The 23,247-nt window shown below is 46.1% G+C and overlaps 1 protein-coding gene across 5 annotated transcripts in view; it reads left to right on the forward strand.

Annotated features, from left to right (window-relative positions):
* CHD5 (chromodomain helicase DNA binding protein 5) overlaps window positions 1-23,247 on the forward strand; it is a 201,553-nt gene that overhangs the window by 68,162 nt on the left and 110,144 nt on the right. For all 5 annotated transcript variants that reach the window (XM_040326540.1, XM_040326536.1, XM_040326537.1 and 2 more), the window contains exons 3-7: window positions 3,538-3,720; window positions 4,565-4,683; window positions 7,933-8,171; window positions 17,382-17,503; window positions 22,011-22,131. In XM_040326540.1, the coding sequence (XP_040182474.1) occupies window positions 3,538-3,720; window positions 4,565-4,683; window positions 7,933-8,171; window positions 17,382-17,503; window positions 22,011-22,131 (784 nt within the window). The remainder of the gene's footprint in view (window positions 1-3,537; window positions 3,721-4,564; window positions 4,684-7,932; window positions 8,172-17,381; window positions 17,504-22,010; window positions 22,132-23,247) is intronic.

The following is a 23,247-nucleotide window of genomic DNA, read 5'->3' on the forward strand; positions in this document are numbered from 1 at the left end:
CGCCCCTCTCTCCAGCCACCCCCTAGAATGGATAATCTATTCATGGCTGCCGCCGGCCCCTTTTAGGACCCCAGGCACCAGAATTACGTCTCTAATAGGCTTGATGGGGCACAGTGGCTGCATTTGATAAGGCACATAGGCTGCATTTGATGGGCAGGGTGGCTGCATTTGATGGGCAGGGTGGCTGCATTTGATGGGCAGGGTGGCTGCAATTTATTGGGGCACAGTGGCTGCATTTGATGGAGCACAGTGGCTGCATTTGATGGAGCACAGTGGCGGCATTTGATGGGGCACAGTGGCGGCATTTGATGGGGCACAGTGGCTGCATTTGATGGGGCACAGTGGCGGCATTTGATGGGGCACAGTGGCTGCATTTGATGGGGCACAGTGGTTGCATTTGATGGGGCACAGTGGTTGCATTTGATGGGGCACAGTGGCTGCATTTGATGGGGCACAGTGGCTGCATTTGATGGGGCACAGTGGCTGCATTTGATGGGGCACAGTGGCTGCATTTGATGGGGCACAGTGGCTGCATTTGATGGGGCACAGTGGCTGCATTTGATGGGGCACAGTGGCTGCATTTGATGGGGCACAGTGGTTGCATTTGATGGAGCACAGTGGTTGCATTTGATGGAGCACAGTGGCTGCATTTGATGGGGCACAGTGGCTGCATTTGATGGGCACAGTGGCTGCATTTGATGGGCACAGTGGCGGCATTTGATGGGGCACAGTGAGGCTGGAATTGATGGGGTTTTTTTCAGTATTTTTCAGAAAAATACTATTTTGTTTTTTGCTGGTCTGCACCTGATGGGCACAGTCGCAGCACTTGATGGGGCACAGTGGCGGCACCTGATGGGCACAGTCGTGGCACTTGATGAGGCACAGTGGTGGCACTTGATGGGGCACAGTGAGGCTTCAATTGAGTTTTTTTTTTTTTTCAGTATTTTTCTGAATTTTTTTTTTTTTTTTTTTAGCACCAGCCACCACTGGTGACAAGTTACAGCTTTGTGAAGCCGGAGAGCCGCCGCCATAAACCTTTTTACGAGGATCCGGGCCGCTCTGCCGCGGACCGTAGCTGCGCCTGTAAAAATGGGATCGGTATATTGCGCGGAGCGCTGACATTTTGATTGTCGGCTCGGCTTTGAAGAAGCGGATGGATTTTCTCTCCAGCAGACTGTTCCTCTGATGAGATAACTCGCCTGCTACTTGTAATTCTCGCTCCTGACCTTGTGCCGACACTCGCGTCTCTCTCTATACAATGAAGATTATTTGCTGATGGACTTTTACAGCTTTTCCTGCGGAGAATAAAGTAGAGAGGCGGACTGTTTATTACACGTGACCCCCAAACCTCCACATCTGCAGATTAAAAAGCAATCGGGGAACTACTTGTGTTATCCAGAAAGAGCCGCGGCTCGTAAAGGGTCATTCAGATATTAGGGAGGACAGACTGTGACCAGTGGGAGTGCAAAAAATCCCACCATTGGTACCAGTGGAAGAAATGGTGTCCCATCAAGGTGTCAGTGGGGGGAATAGTGTCCCATCATGGGTGTCAGTGGGAGGAATAGTGTCCCATCATGGGTGTCAGTGGGAGGAATAGTGTCCCATCATTGGTGTCAGTGGGAGGAATAGTGTCCCATCATTGGTGTCAGTGGGGGGAATAGTGTCCCATCATGGGTGTCAGTGGGAGGATTAGTGTCCCATCATTGGTGTCAGTGGGGGGGAATAGTGTCCCATCATGGGTGTCAGTGGGGGGAATAGTGTCCCATCATTGGTGTCAGTGGGGGGAATAGTGTCCCATCATGGGTGTCAGTGGGAGGAATAGTGTCCCATCATGGGTGTCAGTGGGAGGAATAGTGTCCCATCATTGGTGTCAGTGGGGGGAATAGTGTCCCATCATGGGTGTCAGTGGGGGGAATAGTGTCCCATCATGGGTGTCAGTGGGAGGAATAGTGTCCCATCATGGGTGTCAGTGGGAGGAATAGTGTCCCATCATTGGTGTCAGTCGGAGGAATAGTGTCCCATCATTGGTGTCAGTGGGAGGAATAGTGCCTCATCATTGGTGTCAGTGGGAGGAATAGTGCCAGGAAATTCTGTAAATTATGTCCTGCACGCCTACAGCCTGCTGACTCTGGGAATGTGGTGACAGACAGTATTCTTTCGAAAAGTTTTACAATTTTTCTTGATAATGTTCTAATATATTTATATGTTGTAATACTTTTTTATGACCTTGTTGTTCTATATGTGTTGCCTTAAAAATCCCATTCCCATTGAGGTTTTTTCAGTTTATAGTGCATCATCATTGGAGTCAGTGGGAGGAATAATGCCCCGTCATTGGTACCAGTGGGAGGAATAGTGTCCCATCATTGGTGTCAGTGGGAGGAATAGTGTCCCATCATTGGTGTCAGTGGGAGAAATAGTGTCCCATCATTGGTATCAGTGGGAGGAATAGTGTCCCATCATTGGAGTAAGTGGGAGGAATAGTGTCCCATCATTGGGAGGAATAGTGTCCCCTCATTGGTGTCAGTGGAAGGAATAGTGCCTCATCATTGGAGTCAGTGGGAGGAATAGTGTCCCATCATTGGTGTCAGTGGAAGGAATAGTGCCCCATCATTGGTGTCAGAGGCAGGAATAGTGTCCCATCATTGGTGTCAGTGGGAGGAATAGTGTCCCATCATTGGTATCAGTGGGATGAATAGTGTCCCATCATGGGTGTCGGTGGGAGGAATAGTGCCTCATCATTGGTGTCGGTGGGAGGAATAGTGCCCCAAGGGCTTGCCTTTAGACAAGCGAAGGGCCGCAGTTTGGACACCACTGATTTAGGAGTCAAAAATACAATTTTCTTCTAGAACATTCATTGTAACAAGCCACTGTGTTTCAGGGGTCATGGAGTTCTCTCTTCATCAGGGTGAGAGGAATACAATATACTGTATAAATAACTAAATGGAAGTACTCAGGTAGAGATCAAGATCTATAATTATAAAAATAATAGGTAAACTGATAATAAAATTAGTGAATTGAGTATAGATAGCGCTGATTATCAACTAGTGCAAGGTGAGTACAATGAAATCAAATTAAAATATTCAATAGTGTGAATTATAAATGTAGGAAACTAAAATTAGATGTTGGACCGGTAAATTAAAAAATGCCCATAAAGGTTTACTTTGTAACAATGTTGATATGATTTCCTCTAAAACGGTTAAAAAGTTCCATGAATGGTTCCTGAATTCCCAGCATGCTTTGCAACGTCTCCTCCATTTCTAAGGACTACATTTCCCATGGTACCTTGCTGCCTACAAGCTGTGATTCCTGTACTGACTCCGCCCCCTGAAGCTCCTCCTCTCAGCACCTCTGTAGTTTAGAAGGGAGTCCCTGTGAATTGTTGGCCCCAGCCCTAAATCTCAAAGCTTAGATCATTTCCCCAATGAAACCACACTTATACTTAATAAGCTCCTCCTTGCCACTTCCTCCCCCCCCCCCCCCCGATTGGGCGCTTTATGTCGGAGACGCCCCTTGTCACTCGTGTTGTCTGTGTTGCAGGGCAGCGATGAGGAATTCTCGGACAACGAGGAGGAGATGTTGCTGGAAAAGTCGGATAGTGAAGGAAGTGACTACGCTCCCAACAAGAAAAAGAAGAAAAAGCTTAAAGAAAAGAAAGAGAAAAAAAACAAGCGCAAAAAGAAAGATGGCGAAGACGAGGATAACGAAGAAGGATGTATAAAGGTAAGGGGCGGGGTCACACAGCATCACGTGACAGGCGGTCACCGGACTGGGGTTCCCTCCTCAGAAGGCCTTTTCTTCATTCATCGGAATAAATGAGGTTCCACTTTCCGCTCCCTTCATCCTCAATCAAGTGGAGTGTAAAGCAAGAAATTTTACTACAGATAAGCTTGAGTTTGTTTTTTGTTTTTTTGTCTTTTGTCTTTTTTTTTTTTTTTTTTTTTTTTTTCTTCATTAGGGCAGGTTCTGACTTAGGGTTTAAAGGGGTTGTAAAGACAAAAATATTTTCCTCTTAAATTAAAGTCTGACAGTAGATGATAAAGTAAAAAGTAATGTTTTTCATTATAACTAGTTTGATACCTGTTGAAATCGAGGTGTTTTATTCACTTCCGTCACTCCTGAATCATTATTCTCACTGACTTCCTGGTTTGCGGTGCGCATTCATTCTTGCTACATCACGGACTAATGGGAACTACAGTTCCCATTAGGCTTAGCCTCCATGCCTGTGAGGGATAAGAGAGCATCTTCACACAGGGCTGTAGTCATAGGGAGGGGGTGAGCACATTCTGCTTTCCACCATGCAAAACGGCTCAGATGCTGGTGGAAAGCAAGAAGAGGAGAGACAGGAAATGGCATTTTCAAACCTGGATTACTGTATTTTGGAGGTCAAAAGGAAAAACGAGGTAAGTGATATTTAAATGCTCTAGCTTACAGCAATCAATTGATCCAATAAAAAATGAACCTTTAGTGTTCCTTTAAACTCCTCTGAGCAGGAGAATTTTTTTTTTCTGTTTCATCAAAAAAGTGGAGTTATATATTATTTTTTTATTTTTATTAATTTTTTTAGGAGCCAAAGACCTCAGCCCAGCTGATGGAGGAGTGGGGTCTGGACAATGTGGAATACAGTTTCTCTGAAGAGGATTATCACACGCTGACCAACTACAAGGCCTTCAGCCAGTTCCTGAGGTGAGAAAGGATGGAGAGTAGTATTTGTGTGTTCTAAGCTGTATGTGATCTGCATTTTACAGAGGGCTGGGCTGGCGGTCAGGGGGGCATTTATCCATTTATGCCCCTGGCACAGGGTAGTCTTCCTGCTCCTTCCTCTCCATTCATGCCCCCGGCACAGGGTAGTCTTCCTGCTCCTACCTCTCCATTCATGCCCCCGGCACAGGGTAGTCTTCCTGCTCCTACCTCTCCATTCATGCCCCCGGCACAGGGTAGTCTTCCTGCTCCTTCCTCTCCATGCATGCCCCTGGCACAGGGAAGTCTTCCTTCTCCTTTCTCTCCATTCATGCCCCTGGCACAGGGTAGACTTCCTGTACCTTCCTCTCCATGCATGCCCCTGGTACAGGGAAGTCTTCCTGCACCATCCTCTCCATTCATGCCCCCGGCACAGGGTAGTCTTCCTGCACCTTCCTCTGCATTCATGCCCCAGGCACAGGGTCGTCTTTCTGCTCCTTCCTCTGCATTCATGCCCCAGGCACAGGGTCGTCTTTCTGCACCGTCCTCTCTATTCATGCTTCCGGCACAGGGAAGTCTTCATGCACCTTCCTGTTTATTCATGCCCCTGACACAGGGAAGTTTTCCTGCCCCTTCCTCTCCATTCATGCCCCTCAACAGGGAAGTCTTCCTGCTCCTTCCTCTCCATTCATGCTCCTGGCACAGGGAAGTCTTCCTGCTCCTTCCTGTCCATTCATGCTCCTGGCACAGGGAAGTATTCCTGCACCTTCCTCTCCATTCATGCCACTGGCACGGGGAAGTCGTCCTGCTCCTTACTCTCCATTCATGCCCCTGGCACAGGTAAGTCTTCCTGCACCTTCCTCTCCATTCATGCCCCCGGCACAGGGTAGTCTTCCTGCTCCTACCTCTCCATTCATGCCCCTCAACAGGGAAGTCTTCCTGCTCCTACCTCTCCATTCATGCCCCTCAACAGGGAAGACTTCCCTCATCAACTTCCTTCGAGGCTCTAAAATGTTAAATGTGATCAAATGCCAAGAGACTGTATCATTTTTTCATAGCAACATTCAGCCTGTACATCCCATAAAGAACATCTTCACTTACTATTCATCTCTAACAAATACTAATTATTAGCACATATACAATATGTGAAAAAGTTACATTAAACCGCGTTCTTTAAGACGACACCCACCTTTCACCATGGACACGGCTCCGGGTTGTGGGCTGGCCCTCCACTATTGGCCCTGCATTGTATTTGATGACGTCTGTGTGGGACCGCCGGTCGGAGCGTTTTAGAAATGGCACTTAAAGCGGGGGTTCACCCTATAAACCCAAAAAAAAAAAAAAAAATTTCTTCTACCATAAAATCAGGCATTGTAGCGCGAGCTACAGTATGCCTGTCCCGATTTTTTTTATCCCCGTACTCACCGTGTACTCGTACATCGAAGATACCGACTCCCCTCGGGGAATGGGCGTGCCTATGGAGACGGAGGATGATTGACGGCCGGCTCTGGCGCGTCACGCTTCTCCGGAAATAGCCGAAATAGGCTTGGCTCTTCACGGCGCCTGCGCATAGCCTGTGCGCAGGCGCCGTGAAGAGCCGAGACCTACTCCGGCTGTCTTCGGGGAGAGTGACGTGCCAGGGCCGGCCGTCAATCATCCTCCCTCTCCATAGGCACGCCCATTCCCCGCGGGAGCCGAAATCTATAATGTACGAGTACACGGTGAGTACGGGGGTAAAAAAATCGGGACAGGCATACTGTAGCTCGCGCTACAATGCCTGTCTCGATGGTAAAATCGTGTCACTGAGGGTGAACCACCGCTTTAAGGGACTGGTCACACGGTGGATGGAGTCTCCTGGAGGGAGGAATGAGGCAAATATCACACCACCGTCCTCATCCCCCAGACCAGGGGTCTCCAAACTTTCTAAATCATTGGTGTCAGTGGGAGGAATATTGCCCCCTCATTGGAATCAGTGGGAGTAATAGCGTCCCATCATTGGTGTCATTGGGAGGAATAGTACCCCATCATTGGTGTCAGTGGGAGGAATTGTGCCCCATCGTTGGTGTCAGTGGGAGGAATATTGCCCCCCTCATTGGTATCAGTGGGAGGAATAGTGTCCCATCATTGGTGTCAGTGGATGGAATATTGCCCCATCATCGGTATCAGTGGGAGGAATAGTGCCCCATCATTGGTAATAATGGAAGGAATAGTGTCCCATCTTTGGTGTCAGGGGAGGTAAATACCTCATCATTTGAGTCAGTGAGAGGAATAGTGCCCTATCGTTGGTGTTAATGGAAGGAATAGTGTCCCATCTTTGGTGTCAGGGGGAGGAGTGATGCCCCATCATTGGTGTCATAGGAAGGAAACTGGCCCTAGTGTGGGTATCAGGGGGAGGGGTAGTGTCCCATCGTTGGTATCACTGGGAGGAATAGTGTCCAATCATTGGTATCAGTGGGAGGAATAGTGTCCCCTCATTGGTGTCAGTGGGAGGAATAGTGTCCCATCATTGGTATCAGTGGGAGGAATAGTGTCCCATCATTGGTATCAGTGGGAGGAATAGTGTCCCATCATTGGTATCAGTGGGAGGAATAGTGTCCCATCATTGGTGTCAGTGGGAGGAATAGTGTCCCATCATTGATGTCAGTGGGAGAAGTAGTGCCCCATCGTTGGTATCACTGGGAGGAATAGTGTCCCATCATTGGTGTCAGTGGGAGGAGTAGTGCCCCATCATTGGTGTCAGTGGGAGGAGTAGTGCCCCATCATTGGTGTCAGTGGGAGGAATTGTGCCCCATCATTGGTGTCAGTGTGAGGAATTGTGCCCCATTGTTGGTGTCAGTGAGAGTAAGGGCCATATAAAGACAAGCAAAGAGCAACTGTTTGGAGACCACTACCTTAGAGTTGAGGGGCATTTAACGCTTGCAGTGTGGTGGGAGGGACCTCATTGTGAGGGTATTTATTTTTTCTGTCTGTAGTACATCTTATAACAGAACTATTGGAGAGTGTGATGGGGCACGCAGTTTTCTCACGCTTTGCGTTTAGCAGTTTTGAATATTTGCTCACAGAATGTAGAATACCGAATCCTTCCACCTGTAGCACATCAGTCACTAAACCACACAAGTTTTTCCCATTTTTATTTTTTTAATGCTTTTCATTTCAGTGTTATTTCTTTCTTCTGAATTGTTTGTTTTATTTTTTAGGCCTATTTTATGTCATGTTAATAATAATAAACCGCTTTTATCTTCTTATTCTTTCCAGGCCTTTAATAGCCAAGAAGAATCCCAAGATCCCCATGTCCAAGATGATGACCGTGCTTGGTGCCAAATGGCGGGAGTTCAGCTCCAACAACCCACTGAAAGGCAGCTCGGCGGCGGCAGCTGCAGCGGCGGTGGCGGCTGCTGTTGAGACTGTGGCGGTTGCTCCTCCCCTCCTTGTTGAGCCTCTGCCGCCTCCTCAGCCTCCGCCTATAAGGAAGGCAAAGACTAAGGAAGGGAAAGGTGAGGTGTGGCGGTGATGGTTGTACACAATGAGCAGCAGGAAGGTGGTCAACATTTTTTTTTTTTTCGTTTTTGAAGTCATTTGTAGGACTGAAGGGAAAAAATGTAATACAATTGGCTACTCCTTAACCACTTAAGACCCGGACCATTATGCAGGTTAAGGACCTGGCCCCTTTTTGCGATTCGGCACTGTGTTGCTTTAACTGACAATTGCGCGGTCGTGCGACGTGGCTCCCAAACAAAATTTGCGTCCTTTTTTCCCCCACAAATAGAGCTTTCTTTTGGTGGTATTTGATCACCTCCTGCGTTGTTTTTTTTATGCGCTATAAACAAAAATAGAGCGACAATTTTGAAAAAAAAATGCAATATTTTTTACTTTTTGCTATAATAAATATCCCCCAAAAATATATATAAAAAAAATATTTTTTCCTCAGTTTAGGCCGATACGTATTCTTCTACATATTTTTGGTAAAAAAAATCGCAATAAACGTTTATCGATTGGTTTACACAAAATTTATAGCGTTTACAAAATAGGGGATAGTTTTATTGCATTTTTATATTTTTTTTTTTTTTTTTACTACTGTGGCGGCGATCAGCGATTTTTTTTTTTCTTTGTGACTGCGACATTATGGCGGACACTTCGGACAATTTTGACACATTTTTGGGACCATTGCCATTTTCACAGCAAAAAGTGCTATAAAAATGCACTGATACTGTGAAAATGACAATTGCAGTTTGGGAGTTAACCACTAGGGGGCATTGTAGGGGTTAAGTGTGACCTCATATGTGTTTCTTAACTGTAGGGGGGTGGGGCTGGACCTGTGACGTCATTGATCGTCTTTCCCTATATCAGGGAACAGACGATCAGTGACATTGCCACTGTGAAGAACGGGGAAGGTGTGTGTAATATATGTTATTGAAAAGGAAAGGGAATTTTTAATAACATTCAATTTTAAATATGACTCGTGTAGGGATATATCCCTACACGAGTCATGTTTTTTTTTTTTTGAATCAAAAGTTAGTTTTTATTAATACGTCATAATCATACAATACAGGTAGGATGAATACAAACATTGTGAGTAAATTTTTCACGAGGGTACAGAGAAAAATGAATATAATTATACTCGTTGCATAGTATGATGATCCCTGGTTTAAAACCACCCCTCTCTCTCTTCTATGGGATTGAACTATACATATGCTTAACTATGCTAGGCCTGTATCCTTGGGACTAGTTTCTTAGTAGCATCCCCTGTAATCATTCTGTTAGGAGTACATAATAACCATGACAAGAAACATATATAAGAATAACTATAAGAATGATAGATAACTCTGCAATGAACATATATAAACATGTGAGCTTTTCTCTTTTTCCTTCCTTTTCTCTCCCTCCCCCTCTTTCCCTGCCTCTCCGTACCCCGTCACACCATCAACTTCCCATAAGTCCACCTGTATCCCACTATCAGATGCTCTACCCATTTCCGTTTGGCGGCAAATTAACCCTGTAGTAATCTCTCCATAATCAGTTCGCTAGGTCCCAGCCCTGGCACATCCAACCAGGGACGCCACATTGAATAGAATTTTTTAAGGGCATTTCTATGTTGGTATGTGATCTTTTCTCTTATCAGGGAACTGTTTACCATTTTAACCCATTGTCCTTCCGATGGTACCCTGGGGGTAATCCAATGTCGGGCTATGGCCCTTCTTGCCGCATAAAGCAACCGTAATACCGCAGTGTGTCCGTTAGGGGATAGTGTTGGTTCTTCAAGGGCTCCCAGTAAGCAAATCACTGGGTCATGTGGCAACGTAAAGTCATAGGCCTGAGATATAGTGTGGATAACATACCGCCAGTACCTGAAAAGTTTGGGGCACTTCCATAACATGTGTAACAAGTCTCCTTCTTGTGTATTGCACTTGGGGCATATGGGGGAGTCCCGCACGCCCCATTTGTGTAGGCGAGTAGGTGTCCTATATACTCTATGTAGCAAAAATAAGTGTGATAATCTATGTTGTGCAGACACCGAGACCAACGGAGCTGAGGTCAGGCACAACTCCCAGGTATCCCCATCAATGGGGCCTAAGTCAGTGACCCACCCCCTTTTACATGGCAGCGTGGACGCGTCATGGGTAGTATTCAGCAACCTGGAGTAAACTTGGGATATCATGCCTTTCTTGTCCTTATTAAATAGCACATCATTATGTAGGGGGTGTTGTATTAGTGACATGGGAGAAAGTCTGACCTCCCTTTGAATAGCATGTCTCACCTGGAGGTACCTATAGAACTGTGTTCTGTCCAATCCAAACTCTTCCCGTAAATTAATAAAGGATTTGAGGGTCTGGCCCGCAAACAATTGTGCAATATACCGGATTCCTAAATCGGCCCAGGACCCGAATCCCTCTAGTTTGAAAATTTCCCTGAAGTAGGAGTTTTTCCAGATTGGGGTATACATGCACACCCCCCTGATACCCAGACTAGATCGAATGTATTTCCACAGGGTGTTAAGTAACACTACCGTGGGTAGAGTTTGGTCTAAGTGTGTAAATCCTGCTTCTAAGTGGGAGACCGCAGGGAGCACTGACTCTGAGGGAATCAGTGGGGCTCGTACAGGGTCTCCTGAGTCCATCTCTCCCCAATGTCCCAAGTGTTGAATTTGAGAGGCTATGAAGTAATGGCGGGCATGAGGGACAGCCAGGCCGCCCTGGTCTTTGGCTAACTGTAGTGTTGCAAGTTTTATGCGTGCTACCTTTCCCCCCCAGATCAGATCTCTAAACTGCGCGTCAATCTGGGCGAACCATTTATGTGGGATCCAAACTGGAGCATTGTGGAAAACATACAGGAGCTGAGGGGCCCACACCATTTTTACCAGGTTTGCTCTACCCGCTACTGACAGCGGGAGTTTCTTCCAGGCTGTGCATTTTTGCCTAAATTTAAGGAGTAGGGGAGCTAGGTTAAGGGAAAGGTATTGGGCAGGTTCTGGTGTGATCTGTATGCCTAAATATTTGAATTCGTTTACCACTAAAATGTCCCTAGCGCAGTCAGGTAGTCGGTCAGTCAGGGGGTCTAGAGGCATAAGCACTGATTTGTTCCAATTGATACTGAACCCTGATAGTTCTCCAAAGTCTGCGATCAATGTCATCACATTCTTCAGAGATTCCTGGGTATCTCCCAAATATATTAGAGTGTCGTCTGCAAATAACGAGATGATATCTCGTCTATTCCCTCTAATAAATCCTGTAATGTTAGGCGAAGATCTCATATGTATAGCCAAGGGTTCAAGAGCTAGGGCAAACAGCAGGGGTGACAGAGGGCACCCCTGCCGTGTGCCCCTGAAGAGACGGAACGAGTCAGACACCTCTCCATTGATCCTCATTCTTGCTGTTGGTGAACTATATAGCAGTTTCACCCATTTTAAAAAAGATGGACCTACCCCAAATCTACTTAGTGCCTCCCAGAGATAGGGCCATTCGACACTATCAAATGCCTTTGAGGCGTCAAGGGAGAATATAGCTCTATTGCCTGGATTGTCGACCGGGATTTGTATGTTTAGGAATAATCTTCGTAGATTATGTGCTGTGGATCTGGCTGGAATAAAGCCAGATTGGTCCCTATGAACTATGAGATGAATGCATTTAGATAGCCTAGTGGCCAGGACTCTGGCCAAAAGTTTGATATCGAATGTTAGCAAGGAGATGGGCCTATATGAATCCGGGGAAAGAGGGTCCTTCCCCGGCTTCAGCAGGACCACTATCAAGGCTTCATTCATAGAGGGAGGCAGCACTCCCGTTTCGAATGCTGAGTTGTAAGTTTTCAATAGGACAGGTATAATCTGGTCAGAGTATCTGCTATATATCTCCGAGGGAAGTCCGTCGGCTCCCGGCGCCCGCCCATTATGCGCCTGCGTCAGTGCCTCTAGAAGTTCCTCGCTAGTGATGGGAGCATTAAGCAAGACTACCTCGGGCCTAGGGAGCTGTGGTATTTGGCACTTGTCCAGGAACAGGTTCAATTGTTCTGGAGTGGGGTTGACCTTTGATGAGTAAACACTTTGGAAAAACTCTCTGAAACAATTTGTGATAGAACGAGTGGATTGACACAGCATTCCTCCTGTATCAACAATAGCTGCGATGTGGGAGGCAGGCTGCTGTGATCTGGCCAACATCGCCAATAAGTGACCTGTGTTCTCACCTTCCTCAAAATGCTTTTGTTGCAGAAAGAATCTCTTGTTTTCGGCCAATTGAAACGAGAGATCCTTAAGCAGGGTCTGGGACGCTAACCATTTTCTTTTAAGGTCATCATTAAAGGGGTCTGCAATATAGTCTACTTCTGCATTCCCTGCATCTGTCAGAACCCTCTTCTCCCATTCTTTGGTGTCAGTTTTGATGTGGTTAATAGTTCTAATAAGTTGACCTCGTAAAAAGGCTTTAGCCGCATCCCACACTATGTGGATATCTGCTGTGTTCAAGTTTACCTGGAAGAAATCCGTAAGGAGTGGTGCTATTGGGTCTGGCTCTGGGAAGAGCGATAACCAAAACGGGTTAAGTTTCCAGAGACTTCTGTCTCTTGTCTCACCTAGCCCTAAGTCTATCGTGAACGGAGAGTGATCGGAGGTGTGTCTCGGGTGGTAGTCTGAGTCCCTCACCTTAGGTAGCAGAAGGCCATTGCCAAATCCCATGTCAATTCTGGATAACCCACCCACTGAGGCTGACTTGCATGAATATGTTTTGGACTCAGGGTTGCGCATCCTCCAGATGTCAGTCAGGCCTAGTTCTCCCATTAGTCGTGCAAAAGGGGTGGGGCCCCTCCTGCCCGACTCCTCCATATCCGTGGTGTGTCTAAGTCTGTCCAGACCATAATCCATCAGGTTATTAAAGTCTCCTAGGACCATAACTGGGATACCAGGGTGACTGGATATAAAATTAGCTAGTGTTTTCAGTGTAGTAGAGGAGAACGGGGGGGGGATATACATTCCTGCCAACACACATTTAACTCCATAGAAAGAACCGTATAAGAAGACATATCTACCCTCCGGGTCTATTTTGGTATCTATACACGTGAATTGGGATCCTTTACGGATCAGGACACTCACTCCCCTCGAGTAAACCGTGTGGGTTGAATGGTATTGATGGCAAAATTGCCTACACGCCAGTTTTGGGGTAGAACCCGAGGGGAAGTGAGTCTCCTGTAAGCATATAACCTCCGCACCTATTCTCTTAACAGTGCGTAGCACTTCTATACGCTTAACAGAACTATTAAGACCCCGCACATTCCAAGACAGGTATCTAACGACATTCGACATGGCTTGCACGTTTTGGTAACATCAGGAGAATATGTTCAAGAACAGCATGCGAATAATGCAGTGGAACAAAATTATGAAACATATTGACATCCAGTAGCACATTAAAGACTGAAATAGCATTATAGTAGTAGGGCAGGCAGTCAGTGGGTAGGGAGCATCCTGGGTTATGGTCAAGGTGGTAACTGGTCAGAGATGACGGGGACAAGGACAAAAGAAGAAAAAAAATCATGGAGAAAAAAACAAGGCAAATATATGGTTTCAGTGTGCACGGTGCGGAGAGGCCTCCACTTAGCTGAGACATATGAGGTGTAGACAGGCTGATCTACAGCGCTCAGATATTAGGCTGGCAAGGGCCAATAACAACCCTCTCGGGGGCAACAGTGGAAGCAACCAAACAGTCCTGGTGCTTCTCAACAGCTAAACATTGGGCCTTAGCAAACCCAGCGAACAGTCATCGCCTATCTATAGGCATCCTAGAACAAAGGCAAGTGTGCATGTAAGCTGCACCGGATCTATAGTTTGAGCCATCTCAGTCCGTTGGCCGTCTCCCTCTGGCTTCCTTGATTGCCTGCTCCTCCCGATCCAGCCACTGCGCTGCATTTGCGGGGGAGTCAAAAAACTGAACTGAGCCAAAGACTTCCACTCTTAAGCGGGCTGGATACAGCATGGCATATTTTAAATCAAGAGCCCTCAGGCGACGTTTTACATCAATAAACTTGCTTCTTTTCTTTTGTAATTCGGCAGAAAAGTCCGGAAATAAAGAGACCCTAGTGTTATCAAATTTCAGGGCCGTCGGTTTAATTCTGGCATTGTAGAGCGTGGCGTCTCTATCTCTGTAGTGCAGGAATTTAAATAAAAAAGGTCTTGGAGGTGCGCCAGGCTGTGGGGGTCTGGAAGGAACCCTGTGAGCACGTTCCACAGTGAACATAGGGGAAAATGCCTCTCGCCCGAACGCCTCGATCAGCCACTTCTCAATAAACTCCACAGGGTTTTTCCCTTCTACCTTTTCCGGAAGGCCTATGGCCCTCACATTATTCCTCCTCATTCTGTTCTCTAATTCCTCCAAACGGGCAGAATGTTGATCTACCAGATGATTGTTATAAGCAAGGTCTCTCTGCATGGGCCCCATGTCATCTTCTATGGTGCTCACCCGTTCCTCCAATGCGGAGGTTCTCTCCCTGATTTTTTGGGCATCTTGCCTGAGGAATGAAATTTCAGACTTCATCCCCTTCACCTCCGTGGTTAATGCCGCTAGGGACACATTGCATGATGTTACTGCAGTGAATATGTCTCTTAATGTGGGTTCCCCTTCAACTACAGGGCTTTCCCGGCCCTGCGGCCTAGTTGGAGCCTGGTTTGGAGTACTCACTGTGTCCCACGTGAGTCCGGCCTGAACCGCTTCTTCCAGGGGGACAGTGTCGTCCGTTTCCGACCCGCCGCCTGCCGAATCATCCGGAGAGCTGGAGGATGCCACGGGTTCCGTTAGCAGTGGCTGGGAGAACAACTTCTCGGCCGCCTCGCGGTGCTTCTCTTTCGCGCTGCGGCCTGCATGCGCGCCATGTTGTGCCATCGCTTCCGCCGGCTTATTCACTGTTTGGCGCCTGCCGTGTGACATCGTGGGACGATTTCGCCGGGAGAGGTAAGTATGTGTTCCTCGGGTGTTGAGGATTCCTCCGGTGTGCTCAGGGATAAGTAAGGTTGCCTTTTTCAGGATAGAAGCAAGGATTTTCGGCGGAGCTCGCCTAGGTTGCGTCCGGCTACATCCGCTGCCTGGCCACGCCCCACGAGTCATGTTTTAATTGAATGTTATAAAAAATTCCCTTTCCTTTTCAATCTGCAGCCGCTGTCATTTTCTGTAAAATGCAATATGGCCGCCTGGAGGCGTCCGGAAAAAAAAAGATAGTATACAGAGTGCCCCCCCCCCCAGAAATGTAATTTGCTGATTGTGTGATTGGCTCACTGATTTTTCCAGAAGTCTGCACTAAGATTCAAGTCAGGTTTTGGGCATCCCCTGCAACACAAATGTCACTTGCCAACTGCCCACAGTATATCTACCTCATTACTTTGATGCTTAATACCGGGGGTTAGGGCAGCAGCTAGCTGCCATAACCTTGGTATCATTCTTTTCTGTGGTTGGATAAAAGTGATCCAAGCAGCAGATTTGTCACTTTTTGGGCGGCTTTCCAGACGTTTCCAGGTTTACCGAAGATGGCGCCCACTCGACTCTATGACCTGGGAGCACCGGAGCGACCTCCAACGTCACTTCCGGTTCTTGGGCTTAAAGGATTTGCCTTCTTCTTCTTCTTCTTCTTCTTCTTCTTCTTCTTCTTCTTCTTCTCTCTTTCTCTCTCTCTTCTTCTTCGTCTTCTTCTTTTTCTTCTTCTTCTCTCTTTCTCTCTCTCTTCTTCTTCGTCTTCTTCTTTTTCTTCTTCTTTTTCTTTTTCTTCTTTTTCTTTTTCTTTTTCTTTTTCTTTTTCTTCTTTTTCTTTTTCTTCTTCTTCTTCTCTCAATAAAGAGGACCTGTCATGCTTATGTCTGCTACAAGGGATGTTTACATTCCGTGTAATAGGAATAAATGTGATTAAAAAAAATAAAGGGACAGTGTAACAATGAGGTAAAAATTAAATTAAAGGGCCCCATGTATTTTTCCCCCCAAACATGTGTTTTTAAGTATGTGGGTGTGTTTTTTTTTTTAAACTATGGTCCTGGTGCCCAACCTACAGCCTGGGGGTCACATGTGGCTCTTGGGCAGTTTTTGTGTGGACCTCTGGGCCCCTGCAGACACCAATCTGTGTTTCCCTATTGCCCTATGATAGTAGTGATTTGTAGCAGCCTCATGTAATATGTCTCCAGTCTAGGGCTGTCTCTTGAAGAATGTCCCCAGTCTCCCAACAACTCCTATAGCATGTTCACAGCCTCCTGTAGTATGTCTGCAGTGTCTGACCATCTCCTGTATCATGTCTGCAGTCTCTGACCATCTCCTGTATCATGTCTGCAGTCTCTGACATCTCCTGTATCATGTCTGCAGTCTGACCATCTTGTGTTTCATGTCCGCAGTCTCTGACCATCTCCTGTATTATGTCTGCAGTCTCTGACCATCTCTTGTATCATGTCTGCAGTCTGACCATCTTGTGTTTCATGTCCGCAGTCTCTGACCATCTCCTGTATTATGTCTGCAGTCTCTGACCATCTCTTGTATCATGTCTGCAGTCTGACCATCTTGTGTTTCATGTCCGCAGTCTCTGACCATCTACTGTATCATGTCTGCAGTCTCTGACCATCTCCTGTATCATGTCTACAGTCTCTGACCATTTCCTGTATCATGTCTGCAGTCTCTAACCATCTCCTGTATCATGTCTGCAGTCTCTGACTATCTCTGTAATTTTGGACTTATATCGTGACCATAGTCTTTAACTATATCCTGTTGTGTGTCTGCTATCTCTGATAATACAATTTTTTACTGAATTGTATGTGTGGCTCTTTGGCGATGTTGGGGGCCGTATATCAAGAAGGTTGACCACTGAGCTTTTGTAATTGTGTATATAAATTTGTGATAATCTCCATTCCGGAGTGCTTCTTCTCTTTTGTAGCTGTATCAGATTGTTTGCTGACGTCAGGATGGTGCGATCCCCATGTGTAAATTTTGGGTGCAAAGATGTGACTCTCTTTTATCTGTATTTATTCCTCCTGTCTATGGGACTCGCAGGATATACCTGAAGCAGTGAAAACTATAGTGGTTGCCCAAAGCAGCCAATCAGATTGAAGTCTGGTTCCTGAGAATATCTGCACACTTTTCTTTGATCCAGACTTTAATCGTCCTTTTCTTAGAAATCCGTTAGATCTCTGTGGTGTTTTTATTACCATTATATTTATGGTTTTTTTTTTGTTTTATTTTTTTATTTTTTTTTAATCTTTTCAGGCCCTGGTGTCAGAAAAAAATCAAAATCCAAAGATGCAAAAAAGAAGGGCAAAGGCAAGAAGACTTCAACGCTAAAGTTTAAATTTGGAGGGATGGCGAGCAAGCGAAAAAAGGGATCTTCGGTAAGCGAAACAAAGAAACGTGATCGATTATCGGTCAGTTCCCAGCAGTTCCCGGCCTGTGTGGCTGGGCTTTGGGCTTCTGTTAATTGCAGCAGTTTGAGATTTTTTTTTTAGAATTTATTGACATTTGACCTGCAGTCAGGGCTGGACTGGGACAAAAATTTGGCCCTGGACTTTATCCAGACTGGCCCACTTTGACAGGTCTCTCCCATGGCGGCCGGACAACTCCCGCACCCCCCGGCCACCCAAGCCCCCTCTCCCCCTTCACTAGCCACTAGCCATTCTACTTTATTACAGTAGAACGGCTGGTACTGGTACTCTTATAGGCAGTACCAGTGGGAAAGCTAGACATTATTTCACCCGGGCCAAAGAATCAGTTCGGTGCCCCCCCCCCCCCCCCCCCCCCTTATGGGACAAGATTAGGCAGAAGTGAGAAACTCCCAGGCCATAGCTGTCCCCTCCCCCATGCTCCTCTATTATCCCCCCTGCTCCTCTTGTCCTCCCCTTGCTTCTCTGTTCCCCCCCCCCCCCCAGGTGAGCACTGCGGGGAGGGAGAGGAGGTGAGCGCTGCGGGAAGGGAGAGACAGAGGAGCGGAGGGGGAGGCGGTCCGCTGTCGCTGAGCCATCGGTCCACCGGGAAAACTCCCTGTAGTCCCAATGGCCAGTCCATCCCTGTCTGCAGTGGACTTCCTTCTGACCTGCATTAGGCTGGTTATTGCATGTCCATAGACTTGTATGGGAATACAAATCCCATTTGGGATGAACAAAAGCCAATCAACACAAACCCTTTCCTGAACATATTCAGTTTTGCAATCGTTATTTTAATTGCAGGAAGTCATTCTGTCTCTTTCACTAGCACTGAAACATCCAGGATCTAACACTAACCTATGGAAAAGAAGAAAGGTAACGGCGCTCTCTGCAGGGACAACCCAATCCATACACCACGTCCACTCACAGGTGCCGAGGCTCGATGTGTCCCAACACACTCCAATGCAACAGTAGTAAGAAGAGCCGGCAAAACTGTAGTCCCTTGAAGTGTTGTTTATTGGTACATCAAAGTGACAATAAAACAATAATACTGACGCGTTTCGGTAATAGCCTTAGTCGTAGCTATGACTAAGGCTATTCCTGAAACGCGTCAACATTATTGTTTTTTTGTCACTTTGATGTACCAATAAGCGACACTTCAAGGACTACAGTTTTGCCGGCTCTTCTTACTAGTCTAACACTAACCTATCTAGCCTTGTAAAGAAGAAATCACTATTCATACTTTTTTTTAAGCCACTCCAGCGGTGGAAGCTCTGCGGAGGACACAGCTGACAACGGCTGTGCACCCGCCTCCACAGCGAAGCCGTGGCTGACAGCTCAGTGTGGGATTGGATCGGCTTCATAATGTATACAGATTTCTTCTTCACAGGGTTAGATAGGTTAGTGTTAGATTGTGGATGTCTGTAGATGTAGAGATTTTAGTGTTAGGGTGGACATATCCTTTAACCACTTCAATACTGGCCTATCGTCATATGACGTCCACGGATGGGATCTCCCATCCTGGGTGGACGTCATATGACGTCCTGGGCTTTGCCGGGTGATATCTGAATGATGCCTGCAGCTAGAGGCATCATTCAGATATCCATGTCTTCAGCCGGCGATCCACCGCTTGATCGTTCTTAAAGGCGATGGGAGGGGACGTCCCCCTCCCACCGCCATCCAGTGCTTCTCTGGGCTCTCCCGTGCCATCGGAGACCCGGAGAAACGATCTCCTGGCGCCGGATGGGAGGCATAGAGATGACTGGTGACCAGATAATCACCAGTCACCTCTATGATCGTTGGAGGCTCAGGCGCGATGTTATGACATCACGCCTGGGTACCGGAATGTAAACAAAGCCGCAATCGCGGCTGAAAGCATGAGATCCGTGAATTTGTTTTCACAATCTCATGCTTTCCAGCCTGGAGGAGAGATGTGGGGTCTTATTGACCCCGCATCTCTCCATAAAGAGGACCTGTCGCACACTAATCGCACACAAGGGATGTTTACATTGTAATAGGAATAAAAGTGATAAAAAAAAAAAAAAATATGTAAAAATAAAATAAATTAAATAAAATAATAAAAAAAAAACATTTTTAAACGACCCTGTCCCGGTAGCTCGCGCTCAGAAGCGAACACACACGTAAGTCACGCCCACATATGTAAACGCCGTTCAAACCACACGTGAGGTATCGCAACGTGCGTTGGAGCGCCAGCAACAATTCTAGCACTAGACCTCCTCTGTAACTCTAAACTGGTAACCTGTAAAAAATAAATAAGCGACGCCTATGGAGATTTTTAAGTACGTATGTTTGGCGCCATTCCATGAGTGTGCGCAATTTTAAAGCGTGCAATAAGGGACAAACTGGGAACAAAGGGGCAGCAGGACTTTACATGAATCACAACACTGGGATCGGAAGAAACAATCAATATGTAATAAATAAGTTGTTTTATTCATAACATACGGGAACCAAATGCATATAATGACATTTCTGTTACATCAAAAAATCAGTACAACATAAGATACACACATGATTGGTAAATCACAATGAGGGAATCATACAGTTGAAAACATAATAAACAATGTAACATATGGTAACATGAATGTCAGCAGGTTACCCAAGAATGTATGAAGAGGTAGCATAGTACAGTAAATTGATAATTCAACCAATTGTTTAACACCCATGAGGACCACATGATTGCTGTAGTGAAACATAAATAAAAGGCTCTACGCGTTTCGTGGAGTGATATCCACTCATCAGGAGCTAGTTGGGGACACCTATAATGTAAAATAATTTAATTAATGGTAATTAATTAAAGCAGGAAGAGAGGGAACATTAGCTGTAATTCTGTCACTCTTACCTGGAGGTAGTTTAAAAAGTTGAATTAAAGAGCTATTCCTAGTATTGAGAATACTAAAAAAAAATAAAAAAAATTTGAGGATAAAGTTTTTCACAGTTTGGTATAAAATGTTGCAAACAACAGGTATTTTTTTCTCCTTTAGCCCTCCTCCCCACATGCTGTCAGCGTGCGGAAAAGAATGCTGATAACCGGCTTGTGTTTACTTCTTGATCAGCTGTCCTTGGACACAACTGATCACGTGGTAAAAAGTGCTATGTCATGAGGATGCAGAGATCACAGGGTGCGCAGGCAGCACGATCGCGGGAGGACGTCCTCGGGCACCCTCCCGGCAAAGTAGGCCTGTGCTGTAACCTTCTTTCGGCTACAGCGTGGGTGACAACTGGATCAAAGAGAAGTATGGCCAAAGTTTTTTGTCTGTACTTCTCTTGTGGGTCACAGGAGTACAATCACTTGTGCTCCCTTGAGACCCAGAGTCAGCGGATAGCGGGCTGGCTGCTATCAACTAATGGGACAGAGCAGCGATCGGAAGCATCCTGACAATATTGCTGTGATCCACCCTTCTGCTTTGTTGATTGGTGGTGGCTCCACCTTGCTTCTCCAGCAATCACTTGAGTACTGGTCTGGGGAAGGGACGGGCACAACTGGCTCTGGCCTTCAGTCATGCTCAGAGAGGTGGAGCCGCCAATCAACAAAGCTGAAGGCTGGATCACAGCAATATTGTCGGGATGCTTCCGATCGCTGCTCTGCCCCATTACTCAGAGCATGACCGAGGCCAGAGCCAGTTGTGCCCGCCCATTCCCCAGACCAGTACTTAAGTGATTGCTGGAGAAGCAGAATGGAGAGCAGTAACTGTAACGCCAGGGGTTAACACCGTTTACGATCTTCCATTCCACCAACCACGACAGCTTATCCGACAATCCAGCAGACAGGACCCATTCCATTCCCCAGAATAAACGAGTCAAGCTCTGTTCTCTGAGTCAAATGAATGAAACCTTTAATGGTACACTCAGCTTGTTATATACAGTTACAAGCATGCTACAGGGACAATGAAACTCTCCACCCAAAACATCACACAATGGGCCCTTAACGAGTTCCCCCCTCAATCCACATCCCAGACAGACATTCGGGCACAGCATCTAGAGGAGTTAATTACTACAGCTGACAAGTCACATTCCACATCTATTATCAATAGAAATTCACACAAAACAGTGTCATTAGCATACACAATGAAATATCTTAGGAGCAGACCTAATTGGCACAATGGACACAGAATGCAATCACAGCAAGACACTTAAACATCCCATAATAGGCAACCAGACTGGCTACCAAGCTCCAATTCACATCACCGCAGTAGCAGACTTAATTAGCATCTCAACAGTCTATGGTACACATTGAATGAAACATTCTTATTGACCTGTTGGGGTTCAGAATAAACAACCTGTAATGTTCCAAGATCCTGCAATACATGAATTATCATTAATGTCCTATCTCATGTAATCCGAGATATGGAAACACAGATACTCTACCTTTTTATAAGTGAAAGTAATCAAGATTCTAACAAGGAAAGCTATATTGTTACACACACACTACATAATTATTGATGTATCCCTGTATATCCAGAGCGATGAAGACGAGAGGGATGAGTCGGATTTTGATAGTGCCAGTATTAACAGTTCCTCCATCCGATCGGATCTGTCTGGGCTGGGAAAAAGAACGAAACGGAGAAGGAAAAAAAAGCGAGGTAAGCCTTTTTGTTCAATAACTTAACCACTTTACCCCCGGACCATATTGCTGGTCGAAGACCAGGCCACTTTTTGCGATTCGGCACTGCGTCACTTTAACTGACAATTGCGCGGTCGTTCGACGTGGCTCCCAAACAAAATTGCCGTCCTTTTTTTCCCCACAAATAGAGCTTTCTTTTGGTGGTATTTGATCGCCTCTGCGTTTTTTAGTTTTTGCGCTATAAACAAAAATAGAGCGACAATTTTGAAAAAAATAATATTTTTTACTTTTTGATATAATAAATTTTTTTTTCCTCAGTTTAGGCCGATACGTATTTTTCGTAAAAAAAAATCGCAAGAAGCGTTTATTGATTGGTTTGCGCAAGAGTTATAGCGTTTACAAATAGTTTTATGGCATTTTTATTAATATTTTTTTTTTCCTAGTAATGGCGGCTATCAGCGATTTTTATCGGTACTGCGACATTATGGCGGACACTTTTGACACATTTTTGGGAGCATTGTCATTTATACAGCGATCAGTGCTATAAAAATACATTGATTACTATAAAAATGCCACCGGCAGGGGATGGGTTAACACTAGGGGGCGAGGAAGGGGTTAAGTATGTTCCCTGGGTGTGTTCTAACTAAAGGGGGGTGGGACTGACTTGGGGAAATGACAGATCACTGGTTATACATTGTATGAACAGACGATCCGACATTTCTTCCCCTGACAGGACCGGGAGCTGTGTGTTTACACACACAGCTCCCGGTTCTCGCTCTGTTACGAGCGATCGCAGGTGCCCGGTGGTGATCGCATCCGCCGGGCACGTGCGTCGGCGTCAGGGGCGAGCGGGGGTAAATGAACACTTACAACCCCTTTACCTTAATCCCCCCCCCCCCCATGCAGATGATCACCAATTGGCAAATTATTATTATATGGTAAAGTGGATGTAAACCCCCCCCCCCCCCCCACATTTTACTTTTTACTAGCTGGATGACAGATATTATCATATTATCGGCTCTCACAGGTGCTGCTGTGTCTTGGGTCTGTTACACCAAACTGCAGGATTCCCTCTCTTCATTATTCAAATGCCAAACCTTATAGACGGCATGCGTTTTCTGCAGCGTGGGGGGGC

The sequence above is a fragment of the Rana temporaria genome, chromosome 10 (genome assembly GCF_905171775.1).
Source record: "Rana temporaria chromosome 10, aRanTem1.1, whole genome shotgun sequence".
NCBI lineage: Eukaryota > Metazoa > Chordata > Amphibia > Anura > Ranidae > Rana > Rana temporaria.